The 15,966-nt window shown below is 45.3% G+C and overlaps 1 protein-coding gene across 1 annotated transcript in view; it reads left to right on the forward strand.

Moving 5' to 3' along the window:
- The window catches only part of LOC124605132 (cytochrome P450 6k1-like), a 75,486-nt gene that overhangs the window by 46,189 nt on the left and 13,331 nt on the right, over positions 1 to 15,966 (forward strand). Inside the window, exons 5-6 of the mRNA XM_047136615.1 lie at positions 8,791 to 8,990; positions 14,218 to 14,439. Coding sequence (XP_046992571.1) covers positions 8,791 to 8,990; positions 14,218 to 14,439 — 422 coding nt within the window. The remainder of the gene's footprint in view (positions 1 to 8,790; positions 8,991 to 14,217; positions 14,440 to 15,966) is intronic.

Consider the following 15,966-nt stretch of genomic DNA (forward strand, 5'->3'; position numbering starts at 1 on the left):
GGCGTCATCTTTCAGTATGATCTCCTTTTTCATTCTCAGCTGCGGGCCAGCTTTGGGTGATGAGGTATGTACTTCAACTGCTGTGTACAAAGGGGACCAAGGGAAAACAAAGTTGCTACTGGGGCCTTCATCTTGGCTTTAGATGGTGATACATTGCCTGAGAAGGTCAAGGTGATGGTCTACCAGTGTAATGTGAAACCTTATGTTCTTTCTCAAATGAAATACTTCAGATGTATGAAGTTCAGATCCCTGTCTGCAAGGATTGTGGACATCTGCTGCACGAAACGATCCTTGTATCCCCCCCATCTGTGTAAACTGTGGCGAACTCCACTCTCCCTGCTAATCAGATTACTCCATTTTGATGTATAAGAAACATCTCCAGGGGTATAAGACTTGACAATCTCTTAAGAGGTCAGAGTATGAACATCTTAATTCCACACAAATGACACAATCTTGCAATACAGCTGCAACATCGTCGCCTTGTCTATCGACGGTGCCTTCCTCTGTTGGTCCTCTTACTGTGAGCCCTCAGAGCTGCCGTCTGATACATTCCCCACCAGGCGATTGGGGGCCCTTCTGGAGCTTCCACTGCACCCATTTCAGGCGCATAGCCTCCCAACCTGCCAGGTACAATGGTCGCTATCCCAAAGCTGAAGGCCCCATATCCTCCTCTGGCTTCTCAAGCTAGGAAGAGGCCCCTCAGAAGTCTTCCTTCCATGACCCCTACTGGACCACAGTCAGATTCCAGCTTGTGGTTGAAGGAACCCTGGCTGATGGCTGTTGGACTTCTCATATTTCCTCTTGCCACGAAACCAAATTGGGAGCACCTTCCCAATCCTCATCTTCTATGGAGAAGAAGTCCTCTAAGATGAAGGAAACTAGAATGGCCTCCACGCCACCAGACTGTGCATGTATTCCTTCTGCTTCCAAGGTGGAGATCCTGGTGACCACTGAGAAACAAGATCTCATCAGGCAACGTGTGACAGAACCTATGCCAGTGAATCCTCTGACATTTCAGCTGGTGGCAGCACATAACCCTGACTCCCCCCACCCTCCTTGGTCGCTTCATGCATCCACAATATTCTGTTTATCTCATCCTCCAGTGGAGTTGTAGCGGATTTTTCCACCACCTGGCAGAGCTACGCAGCTTTTGAACACTTACGTTGCATTCCGTATTGCCATCCAAGAAACGTGGTTTCCAGAAACTGGAATGCCTGCCCTTCATGGCTCCCAAGGTTATTTTAAGAATCATACTGACTATGAGAGGGTATCAAATGGTTCAAATGGCTCTGAGCACTATGGAACTCCTGAGGTCAGCAGTCCCCTAGAACTTAGAACTACTTAAAGCCAACTAACCTAATGCCATCACACACATCCATGCCGGAGGCAGGATTCGAACCTGCGACCGTAGTGGTCGTGCAGTTCCAGACTGTAGCGCCTAGCATCGCTCAGCCACCCCGGCTGGCTGAGAGGGTATCAGGTGAAGTTTATGTGTATGTGCTGGACTCTCCATACAGCGACCTTGTCCCTCTTAATATACCTTTGGAGACTATAACTGTTTGGGTAGGGCCCATCAGGATCTTACCACCTTCAACGTTTATCACCCTCCCAATGATGTCATGCTCCAGGATGCACTGCCTGCACTACTCTCTCAGCTCCTCCCACATTTTCTAGTCTTAGGCAACTTCAAAGCCCATTACTCTTTGTGGGGTGGTACAATGATCACTGGCCGTGGTAAAGACATTGAAACCTTAGTGGCATGGCTAGACCTTTATCTTTTGAACTCTAATGCCAAACACACTTCAGTGTGGCACACAGAAATTATTTGGCCATTGATCTCTCATTTTACAGCCATTGTCTTCTACCATCTGTACACTGGAGGTTCCATGATGACCTGTGTGGTAGTGACCACTTCCCAGTCATCCCGATACTCCCTCAGCGTTGCTCACCTGGTCTCCATAATGCTGACTGGGATAGTTCACCTCTGCTGTCCTCCTTGGCTCCCCGTCGATGCAACTGTTTAGCCTATAATGGCAACCATTCTTTTGGCAGCCAAAAAGCCATCCCCTCTTCCTCATGATCGCTCTCTCAGAAGATACTACCATGGTGGACCTAAAGGATTGCTGCAGTCATTAGAGATCATAGGCAGGCTCTCCAATGCCATAAACGGCGTCCTTCACTAGAGCACCTCGCTACCTTCAAAATGGCTCTGTGCCTACTTTCACTGTTTCATAAAACAACAAAAGCAAAAATGCTGGTAATGGTAAATTTCCACTCTTGGACCACATACATCTTCATCATAGGTACAGGCAAATATCAGATAGAAGTGCGGGATTAGCCGAGCGGTCTAAGGCGCTGCAGTCATGGACTACGCGGCTGGTCCCGGCGGAGGTTCGAGTCCTCCCTCGGGCGTGGGTGTGTGAGTTTGTCCTTAGGATAATTTAGGTTAAGTAGTGTGCAAGCTTAGGGACTGATAACCTTAACAGTTAAGTCCCATAAGATTTCACACACATTTTTGAAGGATCAGATACCTTTACAGCATCCACTCCCCTGCAGGTGTATCAAGTATTTCCTTAGATGGTGCCGCTTATACTGATCCAGTCTCTGTCGCTGATCATTTTGCTGAGCGTTATGCTCGTGCATCTATGTCTGAGGCTTACTATCCCACCTTCTGGCTCATAAAACAGCTAGTGGAGCAAATGCACCTATATTTTTCTAACAGCCATCTGGAACCAGATAATCCTACATTCAGTGAATGAGAACTCCCCAGTGCTCCAGCCCATTGCCTTGATACTGCCACAGGGCCAGATCGCATCCACAATCAAATGCTGAAACATCTCTCAGTGGGTTGTCAGTGTCACATCCTTACCCTCTTTAAATGCACTTCTGTCGCTATCGTACTGTCCATCCACACTCTGAGCTTCACCTAGTTGTGAATTTTAGTTGAGTTACACAGCTTTTTAGGATTGGTCTTTGATTCTTAGCTTACGTGGCTTCGCTACCTTCGCCAACTTAAGTGAAAGTGCTGGTGACACTTCAATAAAATTCACTGCTTCAGTAACACTAACTGGGGTGCAGATCGCTTTATCCTTGTGTGGCTCTACAAACCCTTAATTCTCTTTTATTTTCATTGTTGGAGTCTTGTCTACGGTTCAGCTTCACCCTCACCCCTTCATAATGGGGTGAGGTCCGACTAGCGACAGGAGCCTTCTGAACTAGCGCTGTGAACAACCGAGGCTACAGTCCATTACCTATCAGGTGCTAACAACAGCTGCTGAATTACCCTGTAAGCATTCGTAGCTTCCTTGAACATTGCAACTACTGTGTCCTTTTCCCTAGAAGGTTGCGTCATCTCCAACACCAGTGACCCAGAACTGCGTCTACTATTGTTGCAGGCCTGCAGTGTCTCTTTTCAGAAGTGCAACTCCCTCTGCTGTTGCCTCTGGTCAGGAAGAAATCGCATCTGCCCCCCGCACAAGCTTGCACCCCGACTTCGGATTTATCTCGAAATCTCCATGGGTCCAAAATATTCCACTGACCCCACGATTTTTCGCTGTCTATTCTTGGCTGTCCTTGAGACGCATCTTGATTCAGAAGCGGTGTTCACCAATAGCTCAACAGTCGACATACACATATGCAGGGTGCAGTGAACTCCGCTCTCTGCCAAACGGCTACAGTGTCTTCACTGATGAATTGATGGCCATAAAACTAGCCCTTGGTCATGTTCGTTCTTGCACTGGAAAGGGTATCCTAATCTGTAGCGACTCCCTTAACAGCCTTCAGGCTATAGACTACTATAGACTAATACTACTCTCCCCATCCACTGGTTACTGCTATGCAGGATGTTGTCTCAGAGTTCCATGAAGCTGGATGGCCAGTCGTATTCGTCTGGACCCTCAGTCGTGGAGGGATTTCGGAAACTTAATGAGCTGACCAGTTGGTCAAGCTGTCCACCAGGATGCCAATTCTGGGAATGGTGGTCCCAGAACTGGACTTTTGGCCTCTTATACACCATCGACTGCTGGAGGTCTAGAACTCAGAATGGTCTATCCTGATCTCCCCAAATAAATCAAGGACAGTTAAGGAGACCACAATGACATGGCAGTCTTTCCTGCATGCTTCTCACAGGGATTCATCATCCTACATAGACTCTGCATTGCCCACACTTGGCTGACTCATGGCCATCTCCGATGTGGGATGTGAGAATACCCTTCATTGCTGATGCAAAGACCCCTGACAGTGGCTCACTTTCTCATAGACTGCCGTAATTTGGCTGTTTTGAGGGGGAATCTTAATCTTCCTGGCACACTAATTCTGGTGCTAGCAGACTATACCAAAGCAACTGATCTGGTGCTATGTTTCGCCCACAAACATGGTCTCTATTCATACCTGTAAGGTACGCCTTTCTGGCCTCATTGACAACCTGAGATGTTGGTGGCACCCTTTCATGCTCCCTGCCCACCTCTCACGAGTGCCTTGGCGGACCTTGCTCGGTGTCCCAGCCTGGCCTCTACCTTTCCACCTTTTTATTCTCTTTATTCTCTTTTATTTCCTCGTTTTAATACCCTGCCTTGACTGATCTTTTAACGACTTGCCTGTGCTGTTTTTCTCTGGGTTCTTATCTTTGGCTTTTTTATTGTGTTAGCTACACAGGATTTATCTTTCGCTTCCTGTCTTTGACGACTACTCCTGATTTGTCACTTAGCAGATTAAGGGACTGATGACCTTGCAGTTTAGTCTCCTCCACTCCAAACCAACCAATCAGCTTGTGTCTCTCTTGCTGGTGGCGTATCACCCCACTGCTCACGAATCTTGGTGGCAGTGAAGTGAAACACCACAGTTTACGAAATATTAACTCCGTTTTCAATTTTACTGATGTGGCAAAATTGATGTGAAAGGCAATATGCCCATATACAGATGGCGGCAGTACCACGTACACAAGGTATAAAAGGGCTGCGCGCTGGCATAGCTGTCATTTGTACTCAGGTGATTCATATGAACAGGTTTCCGACGTTATTATGGTCGCAGTACGGGAATTAACAGACTTTGAATGTGGAATGATAGTTGGCGCTAGATGCATGGGACATTCCGTTTCGGAAATCGTTACGAAATTTAGTATTCCACGATCCTCAGTGTCGAGAGCGTGCTGAGAAAACCAGATTTCAGGCATCACCTCTCACCACCGTCAACGCAGTGGCCGATGGCCTCCACTTAACGATTGAAAGCAGCGCTGTTTGCGTAGAGCTGTCATTGTTAATGAACAAACAACACTGCGTGAAATAACCGCAGAAATCGATGTTGGACGTACGACGGATGTACCCGTTAGGACAGTCCGGCTAAATTTGGCGTTAATGGGCTATGGCAGCAGACGACCAACACGAGTGCCTTTTCTAACATCACAACATCGCCTGCAATGCCTGTCCTGGGTTCGTGATCATATCAGTTGGACCCTACACGTCTGGAATATCGTGGTGTAGTTAGACGAGCCCCGATTTCAGTTGGTAAGAACTGATGGTAGGGTTCGAGTGAAGCGAGGCCCCACGAATCCATGGAATCAGGTTGTCCATAATGGTGTGGGCTATGTTTATATGGAACTGACTGGGTCCTCTCGCCCAGCTGAACCGGTCATTCTCTGGAAATGCTTATATTCAGTTACCCGGAGACATTTGCAGCCATTTATGGACTTCTCCTTCTCAAACAACGATTTTGTGTCACTAGGACACAATTATTCGCGGTTGCTGGGAAGAAAATTCTGGGAAACTCGAGAGTATGATTTGGCCACCCAAACCTCCAGACATTAAACTCATTGAACATCTACGGTACGTAACCGAGAGTTCAGTTCGTGCCCAAAATTCTGCGCTGGCAGCACTTTCGCAATTATGGATGGCTATAGACACAGAATTGCTGAGTATTTCTGCAATGGACTTCCAACGACTTGTATAGTCAGTGCCACATCAGTTGATGCACTAAACCAGGCCAAAGCAGGTCCCATACGACATTAGGAGATATACTATGACTTCTGCATATCATTCCCTACGACTGACCGACATGGAGACAAACTCTAAATGTTACTTTAATTACTTTAATAATAAACACTGCAGATTCCCTACTGTCCACAGCAATAAAACTTAACGTGCATTGTTTAACCTTTGGCCTGGGTTCACTTCTGGAGTCGTCCACAGGATCCAACGTGAAAGGGTGGAAACAAGGTCTTGTACTCCGAATCCTTTTCCAGTATCCCTGCACCAGCTCCTCCATTTTCGAGACTTAGCTCACGATGCTGACTTGCAGTTCTGGGTACACTGGCTGCTTCTACCCCCGAAAGCGCTATCTTGTCTTATCGCACTTCAGCCTCTGCCGACTAAATTGTGGTAAGCTCCAGGAATTTAAATTCAAATATGTCGACTACGTATACTACGATCCTTATTCTGTTTTTACTATTCTTATTGTAATATAATACTGCCTCAGTTCTCTAGCTAATTTCTTTTCTTAATTATTATACCTAATTGTTTAAGTCATTTCCTTATCAATTTGGGTGTCGCGATGTTATGTCGCCATACTGACACCTCTAGGGGTTAACTAACTTCTGTGGGGACAGGAAGGGCAACTGCCCACAAAGACAAAGTAAAATAAATTCGATAAGTAATGAAAAACCAGGGGACCCTCATAGGACGGGATTAACTATACAAAAGAAAAAGACCCTCTGAGATAGCGGTTATCAATGGTCTAGAGTCTACATGTATGTGGAGGCATCGTTCATGCAAATGATGACCTTGATACCAGAGCACTGGCAAGAGAAATCTCTTATAGTACTTCCAAACTGCGTTGTTGAGGTCCTTTTTCACACCCTGTGAGCTCCAGTATAGTTCTTTATTGTAACACTTTGGGCAGACCCGACTTCCAAAGTTAGTAGCTTTCTGGTCAAAATGGCTCTGAGCACTATGTGGTCATCAGTCCCCTAGAACTTAGAACTACTTAAACCTAAATAACCTAAGGACATCACACACATCCATGCCCGTGGCAGGATTCGAACCTGCGACCGTAGCGGTCGCGCGGTTCCAGACTGTAGCGCCTAGAACCGCTCGGCCACTCTGGCCGGCAGTAGCTTTCTGTGTTCTGAAGATGCCCGAGTGATATACTTTATTTAATGTAAGCCAAACCAGACCGGAATCACTGGTAAAAGTATACTGGCGTAGGTTACTGGACAACAGCCAACTCATCGACAGAACACAGGAACAAGCACATCGAGATTCAATGTCCAACTCCAAAACAGTTCCATAGCATCAGTAGTCATCAGAATAACATGCTGGTGGCATCAATATTAAATGTCTGGAATAGACGGGCTGACAGTACGACATGAGGTGGTTGTTTTTATAGGGCGTCAGTAGTTAACGTAGTGGTGCTGCTTGGCCTAGGGTACCTTGTTATGACAGAGAAAACCAAGACCGCTTGCATCGCGAACTGTGCAGCTCGGTGACCCTGTCGATAGTGACACTACTGATGTCGAAGGAGGTAGAAATATCCTTCCTCCTTGGAACCCAGGCAAGTGGTAAGAAATGGCCGGGTTTATGTTGAGGAATGCAAAACTCCTGCGACAATTGGGAAACAAGAGCCATACTCTCTTAGACAGCTTTTCATGGATCGGAAACGGCTGTGTCATAATGGTCCAAAACCTCCAACGGTGTAGGGGAGATGCAACAAAAGAAAGTGGGTGCCTTGCAGGTATGGTTATCCATTCTGGGAGGCAACCAGTGAATATGTATTATAATTCGAAGCTGGTTCTTATTGTGAGAGGGCTTTTTTTCAGCCTCCAACTGATCGTGAAATGCAAACCACGATAAAAACAAAACTGCTTCATTTGCAACATTTAGCTACACATTCCAGTTGCTTCACTACATAGCCACCGCTTCGACTAAGACATTTGTCGTAGCGTGGTACCAGCATTCCAATACCCTAGTCATAAAAGGTAGTCGCCTGTGATCTCTGCAAATTGCGTAAGCTGGTCTGTAGCTCGTTGTCTGTTCCAAAATCCTATGCCCTTAGCCAGCGATTCACATGAGCGAAGAAATGAAAATCAGGGGAAGTCAATACTGGATAAATGTATTCTGGTTGATTTACTCGTCATGTATTATGCTGTCTCAACCCATTTGCACAGTTTTTAACTGTAATACTTGTCTAATTGGATTAAATCTCTTACGTACGATTATAGCTGTTAATGACTAGATTACGACAGTATTTTAAATTTTTAAAATTTGTCAGTAATTGTATGAGACACTGAAAACCAATTTTTTTTGCCACTGGGAGCCATTAGATAGACAACGTACAACTGTACTGATGTTGATGGACCTGAGAATACCTAAAAAACGAGTCCAAAACAACCCAATAAAATAAAAATTTGACCATCCACAACACAGATCCTCTTTAGTTCTCAGTGATTTTAAAAAAAAAGAAAAGAACTTTCGCATGCTGTCGTTCCCCTCCCAATACCGTGGAGCGCTGGGGAATAATTTTCATTGTTTCTGGACCATGCCGAAGGTCACGCACCTCAGGGAGCTCAAAGTTCGTTAGCTGGGTACGTAGGGAACTCAACCTTCGTTGGCTTGGTAGAGACGTGGTGAATATGGTTTTTCCAGCTAGGGAGTGGTGAGCGCCGACATTCTACTGTAGCTGCAAGCTCTGGGCATCCTTCAGTGACTACGAAGTGGCGCGGAGGTGAAACCTTGTGTGACACAGGGTACATTTTAGGAGTTGTTGTATTAATATTAATTAACTGTTACTTTTCCTTTGCAGGTTAAAAGGTGGACCGTCGGCAGTCAGCAAATATTTTCAGCAAATGGTTGTAGACACTGTCGCTTACAGAGAGAAGAATAACTTTAGACGGAAAGATTTCATGGATCTTCTAATTCAGCTCAAAAATAAGGGGTTCGTCGATACTGACAAGGGACAGACAGCGGAGAGTGAGCAGCAGAAGGACATCGACACTACCGACAGTAAGTTCTTCTTTTTTATTGGCTTGCGGTTTTGTGGCAAATTCACAGTACCAGTGGACTTGCGGTAGCGTTCCCTCTTCTCGCGCACCGGGTTCCGGGTTCGATTCCCTGCGGGATCAGGGATTTTCCCTGCCTCGAGATGACTGGGTGATGTTGTGTCGTCTTCATCATCATCATTCATCCCCATTATGGTCGGAGGAAGGCAATGGCAAACCACCTCCGCTAGGACATCGCCTAGTAAGGCGGTGCGCGTTTCCCTCATCGTCCCCTTCGCTGCTCGGAGTAAGCGACCTCATCACCATCATGAATACCTCCATTTGTTTCTAGGTCTTCACTGTCTATAGGAAGAGGATGTGGGAGGCGGAGGTAAAACGATGTACACCGTTTGTTTACGGGTCGTATAAATCCTGTTCCAAGTATTTTCAAGTTCTACAGGTTATCTGTTGCACTGCTGTATTGGATATTGGGAAAGAGTCCAATATTTAGCATAACACATAAAACAAAATTCCTAAAACCACAAACAGGACATGCCAGTCGAACCGTCGTGAATGAGTCGTTAATTCTATCCTAGACTCGGTCACCTACGTGTCTACTCAGAGATGAGCACTTAGGTATAAAAACGTACAATGTGCTTATTATACAAACTGCTTTCACATATCACACACTCGTAGCTTTCCAAGTAGTGTGTTACGACATAATATTTTTAATCATCAGCCTCATTTATTTCACGGATTTAGAGCTATGGGCTTTTAGGTAGAAAAGTGCCGTGGAAGAAGCAATATGAAATTCTCCATTCCCAAGAATGTAACTATGTACGAAAAGTACAGTTAGGAAGTCTTACTTAAAGTTTACACACTACATCTCCTTATAATTTAGCCTAATTAATTCTAGAAAACATTTAACGAAATTCAGTTGCAGCAGGTAATTGTGTCAGGTAGTTGTGATCTAAGTTACTGTTATATCTTAGCTTTAGTTTGGCCACTGACAACAAAAGGAAAGACACAGCTTCCGCAGAATAACGTGGCATTTGTACAGAAACGCAGGCGCGTCATGTGTGCTGGCCGATTCCAGCCAGTCTTTCCGAAAGTGGTGACATTCTGTTGCTGACCTGCTCACATTAACAGTGCTCGATGCTGTCTCTTTAAAACATACCACGACACCGCAATCTTCACAGCAGAGTATGTTCTTCATAATCATGCACGTATTATTATACACAGAATTGGGGAGAAGAGCAATCTGTGGCACAACTTGACTAGAAGAAGGGTCGGTTGGTAGAACACGTTCTGAGGCATCATGGGATCACCAATTTAGTACTGCAGGGAAGTGTGGAGGGTAAAAATCGTAGAGGGAGACTAAGAGATGAATACGTTAAACCAGATTCAGAAGGATGTAATTTGCAGTAGTTATTCGGAGATGAAGAGGCTTGCACAGAATAGAGAAGCATGGGGAACTGCATCAAACTTGTGTATGGACTGAAGACCAGAACAGCAACACGATTATGTCTGACGCCACTAGATTTTCTTCGGAGAAGCAAACCAGAAAGCAGATTTGTGTGACGTATCGCGTAATCGAAATTAGATGGATTTCTTTTAATACTCATGTGAATAATTTCACACTTTTCTTTGTTTAGGGTCAATTTCCCCTTTTCCCACCATACAGATATCTAAATCATTTTGCACATCGTTTTCTTCATCTGATGACTTTACAGGACGATAAGTGACAGCATTATCTGCAAACAATCTAAGACGACTACTCAGATTGTCTCCTATTTCGTTAATATACACTCCTGGAAATTGAAATAAGAACACCGTGAATTCATTGTCCCAGGAAGGGGAAACTTTATTGACACATTCCTGGGGTCACATACATCACATGATCACACTGACAGAACCACAGGCACATAGACACAGGCAACAGAGCATGCACAATGTCGGCACTAGTACAGTGTATATCCACCTTTCGCAGCAATGCAGGCTGCTATTTTCCCATGGAGACGATCGTAGAGATGCTGGATGTAGTCCTGTGGAACGGCTTGCCATGCCATTTCCACCTGGCGCCTCAGTTGGACCAGCGTTCGTGCTGGACGTGCAGACCGCGTGAGACGACGCTTCATCCAGTCCCAAACATGCTCAATGGGGGACAGATCCGGAGATCTTGCTGGCCAGGGTAGTTGACTTACACCTTCTAGAGCACGTTGGGTGGCACGGGATACATGCGGACGTGCATTGTCCTGTTGGAACAGCAAGTTCCCTTGCCGGTCTAGGAATGGTAGAACGATGGGTTCGATGACGGTTTGGATGTACCGTGCACTATTCAGTGTCCCCTCGACGATCACCAGTGGTGTACGGCCAGTGTAGGAGATCGCTCCTCACACCATGATGCCGGGTGTTGGCCCTGTGTGCCTCGGTCGTATGCAGTCCTGATTGTGGCGCTCACCTGCACGGCGCCAAACACGCATACGACCATCATTGGCACCAAGGCAGAAGCGACTCTCATCGCTGAAGACGACACGTCTCCATTCGTCCCTCCATTCACGCCTGTCGCGACACCACTGGAGGCGGGCTGCACGATGTTGGGGCGTGAGCGGAAGACGGCCTAACGGTGTGCGGGACCGTAGCCCAGCTTCATGGAGACGGTTGCGAATGGTCCTCGCCGATACCCCAGGAGCAACAGTGTCCCTAATGTGCTGGGAAGTGGCGGTGCGGTCCCCTACGGCACTGCGTAGGATCCTACGGTCTTGGCGTGCATCCGTGCGTCGCTGCGGTCCGGTACAGGTCGACGGGCACGTGCACCTTCCGCCGACCACTGGCGACAACATCGATGTACTGTGGAGACCTCACGCCTTACGTGTTGAGCAATTCGGCGTTACGTCCACCCGGCCTCCCGCATGCCCACTATACGCCCTCGGTCAAAGTCCGTCAGCTGCACATACGGTTCACGTCCACGCTGTCGCGGCATGCTACCAGTGTTAAAGACTGCGATGGAGCTCCGTATGCCACGGCAAACTGGCTGACACTGACGGCGGCGGTGCACAAATGCTGCGCAGCTAGCGCCATTCGACGGCCAACACCGCGGTTCCTGGTGTGTCCGCTGTGCCGTGCGTGTGATCATTGCTTGTACAGCCCTCTCGCAGTGTCCGGAGCAAGTATGGTGCGGCTGACACACCGGTGTCAATGTGTTCCTTTTTCCATTTCCAGGAGTGTAGATCAGGAACAGTAGAGAGCCTAGAACACTTCCTTGAACAACGCTGGATATTACTTCTGTTTTACTCGATGACTTTCCGTCTGTTATGACCAACTGTGACCTTTCTGATAGAAAATCACGAATCCAGTCGCACAACAGGCGATATTCCATAGGCAGTCAGTTTGGTTAGAAGATGCATGTGAGGAACGCTGTCGAAAGCCTTCTGTAAATCTAAAAATACGGAGTCAATTTGACATCCCCTGTTGATAGCACTCATTACTTTATGAGTATAAAGAGCTAGTCGTGTTTCGCAAGAACGATATTTTCTGAATCCGTTCTGACTATGTGTCAATAACTCGTTTTCTTCGAAGTACTTCATAATGTTCGAATAAGGTGTATGTTCCAAAACCCTACTGCAAATCGACGTTAGTGATATGGGCCTGTAATTCAGCGGATTACTTCTATTTCCATTTTTGGGTATTGGTGTGACTTGAGCAATTTTCCATTCTTTAAAATAATGGCTCTGAGCACTATGGGACTTAACTTCTAAGGTCATCAGTCCCCTAGAACTTAGAACTACTTAAACCTAACTAACCTAAGGACATCACACACATGCATGCCCGAGGCAGGATTCGAACATGCGACCGTAGCGGTCGCGCGGTTCCAGACTGTAGTGCCTAGAACCGCTCGGCCACCCGAGCCGGCTCCATTCTTTAGGACGGATCTTTCAGTGAGCGAGCGGTTGTATATAATTGCTAAATATGGAGCTATTGTATCAGCATACTCTGGAAGGAACATGACTGGTATACCATCTGGATCGGAAGCCTTGACTTTATTAAGTGATTTAAGCTGCTTTGCTACACCGAAGATACCTACTTCTATGTTTCTCATCTTAGCAGTTGTTCTTGATTTGAATTCAGGAATATTTACTTCGTCTTCTTTGGTGATGGACTTTTGGAAAACCGTGTTTAACAACGCTGATTTAGTGGCACTACTCTTACTCATCCAAAAATAAATAAATAAATAAAACAAAAACAGACTTTTTCCTCTTCTTCTACTTATCATCATAAAAAATCTCCAACTATGAATCTACACAGTATTTACCAACACTGGTCGAAAACCATATCTGTCTTGATAATTAAAGGAAGCTCTTGTTGCTATCTTGCAGTATGTATAGAAAACGAATTCAGTGTTATACGTCACAAACGCCAATGACCAGCTCCGATAATACTCTCGATAAAATTTACATAGACCATTTTACTACGGACAATGGAGCATCTTTTAAGTAACCACAGTCATAAAAATATTCTTTGAAGTTAATGTCCAGATATTCTACGATTCACTTTGAAGACGGCTTGTAGCTTCTGTGGTCCATGTTATCTTTTGTAGGTGGCTCTGTCGTCACACCTGACTGAGTCAGAAAACGACACATGTAACATAGTTACACCCACTGTTAATACACGTTTACAAGATCCAAGTTTATCTTTTCCGTAATTTTCCGTAAAGCAAATAAATTTAATCAGCGGTTAGACGTTCCGACGGGTGGAAAAGTACTAATAACACGTACTGAGACAAGACTTACAAAGCTGGATCTTACGTTATATGATGGAACTATTCTCGTATTTGAAATGAATTTATTTTCTGCTTTCTCCCGACCTCCCAAAAAATCACCTACTTGGGAATTTTCATTCTCAGTTATATGTAGTCCGTACGTCTAATCGACAATACTGATATTATTTACTTTCATTTCACTATAATAAAACAGTTAAGCCCTGGTAAGGCTACACTACTACCTTACTTGTTGGAGGTATATTTTAAAAGAAATTGCGCAGGTTTCAATAGAATAAACCACTACCTCAAAGGAGCTACAGTATTAACTATTTCACCAACTGATGTGCTATGTCAGATGTGATTGGATAACACTGTCTCAGATCATAATTTTAGGCTCGAAAATGTTTCTGATCAATTTCATATGAAGTTGACCTACACCAAATGACACTGCCGTTCACATTTCCATGTTTAAGTATCGTCTGTCTTTTTGCAGAATTATCGATGGGAGACTTGGCTGCACAGGCGTTTATCTTCTTTGCGGCGGGCTTCGAGACGTCTTCGACAGCGACGAGCTTTACTCTGCACGAGTTGGCTTTCAACCCTGACATACAGAGCAAACTACACGATGAAATCGACACAGTGCTCAGGGAAAACGACGGCGAAATTACTTACGAGGCCATCGCCAGAATGACCTACCTTGACAAGGTTTTATCAGGTAAGGAAAAGCAATCTTTAAATCATAGTTGGCTATCTGTTCTTAAGCGTTTACCTTATTTTCAAACCATTAAAAGCGCAACATTTTGTCCTAAATATTTTCACACTATGCATAGGTTACTCTTCGTGCACTGACAGGACAGAATAGAAGACATCATCAGTCAGAGCTGAGCTTGGAGGGGGGGAGGGGGAGGGAATTGGTGGTGGAGGGGTTGGGGGGGAGTGTGGTTCTTCAACACTTAGGTTAAATGACGGGAGGAGAACGGAAGGTCATAGACTAAACGTTCCGTCAACGTCTACTTCTTCGCATACTGAGCATTAGCTCGGATTTAAGTTTTATTTGGTGAACCATCTCATCACTGAACCCATTCACAAAAATCATAGAAAACAAATTACAAGAAACTGTAGCGACGTCTATACGCGGGTTAAAGTAGCCAAACTTTTAATTAGAGCTCAGATAACAAGCAAGCGATGAGTACACTTGGAATGTGTAAGAAAGATGGATAGATAAACTATAGAAATAATGTGAAAAATAACAGTAATTTCACTGGGAAACCTTGAAAGATTAATATGTAAGTTGAAAGTGGAACAGGGGGGGGGGGGGGAAGGGAAAGGGTTTACTGATGTCAGCTGCATCAGGACAACACGCGGAATCATCAGAGGTGACTTGTGAAAACGTGTACCGTACCAGAGATCGCCAGCTTACTGTGCAGGTGCGTTAACCATTGCGCCACCCGGACGCAGTTTTTATCGCAACTGCGCGCACTATTCGGCACGCCCCCCGGCCGACCCAAACTCCCCCCGAGCGCCACCTGTCCGCAATCCCTGTCCAGTTCCTTCATGCTCGCTACTCTCAGCAGATCGGACGGACTTGTGCATCCACACTGAAGAAGGTGGATCCATTCCTCATTTGTTGTTGTTGTTGTTGTCATCAGTCCAGAGAATGGTTTGATGCAGCTCTCCATGCTACCCTATCCTGTGCAAGCTTCTTCATCTCCAAGTAACTACTATAACCTACATCCATCTGAATCTGCTTAGTGTATTCATCTCTTGGCCGCCCTCTACAATTTTTATCCTCCACGCTGCCCTCCAATACTAAACTGGTGATTCGTTGATGCCTTAGAACATGTCCTACCAACCGATCCCTTCTTCTAGTCAAGTTTTGCCACAAATTCCTCTTCTCCCCAATTCTATTCAGTACCTCCTCATTAGTTACTTGATAGGTCCATCTAATTTTCAGCATTCTTTTGTAGCATCACATTTCGAAAGCTTCTATTCTCTTCTTGTTTCAACTGTTTATCGTCTACGTTTCACTTCCATACTCCACACAAATACTTTGAGAAATGACTTTCTGACACTTAAATCTATTCTCGATGTTAACAAATTTCTCTTTTTCAGAAACGCTTTCCTTACCATAACCAGTCTACATTTCATATCCTCTCTATTTGGATCATCACCAATTATTTTGCTCCCCAAATAGTAAAACTCATATACTACTTTAAGTGTCTCATTTCCTAATCTAATTCCC

The sequence above is a fragment of the Schistocerca americana genome, chromosome 3 (assembly GCF_021461395.2).
Source record: "Schistocerca americana isolate TAMUIC-IGC-003095 chromosome 3, iqSchAmer2.1, whole genome shotgun sequence".
Classification (NCBI taxonomy): domain Eukaryota; kingdom Metazoa; phylum Arthropoda; class Insecta; order Orthoptera; family Acrididae; genus Schistocerca; species Schistocerca americana.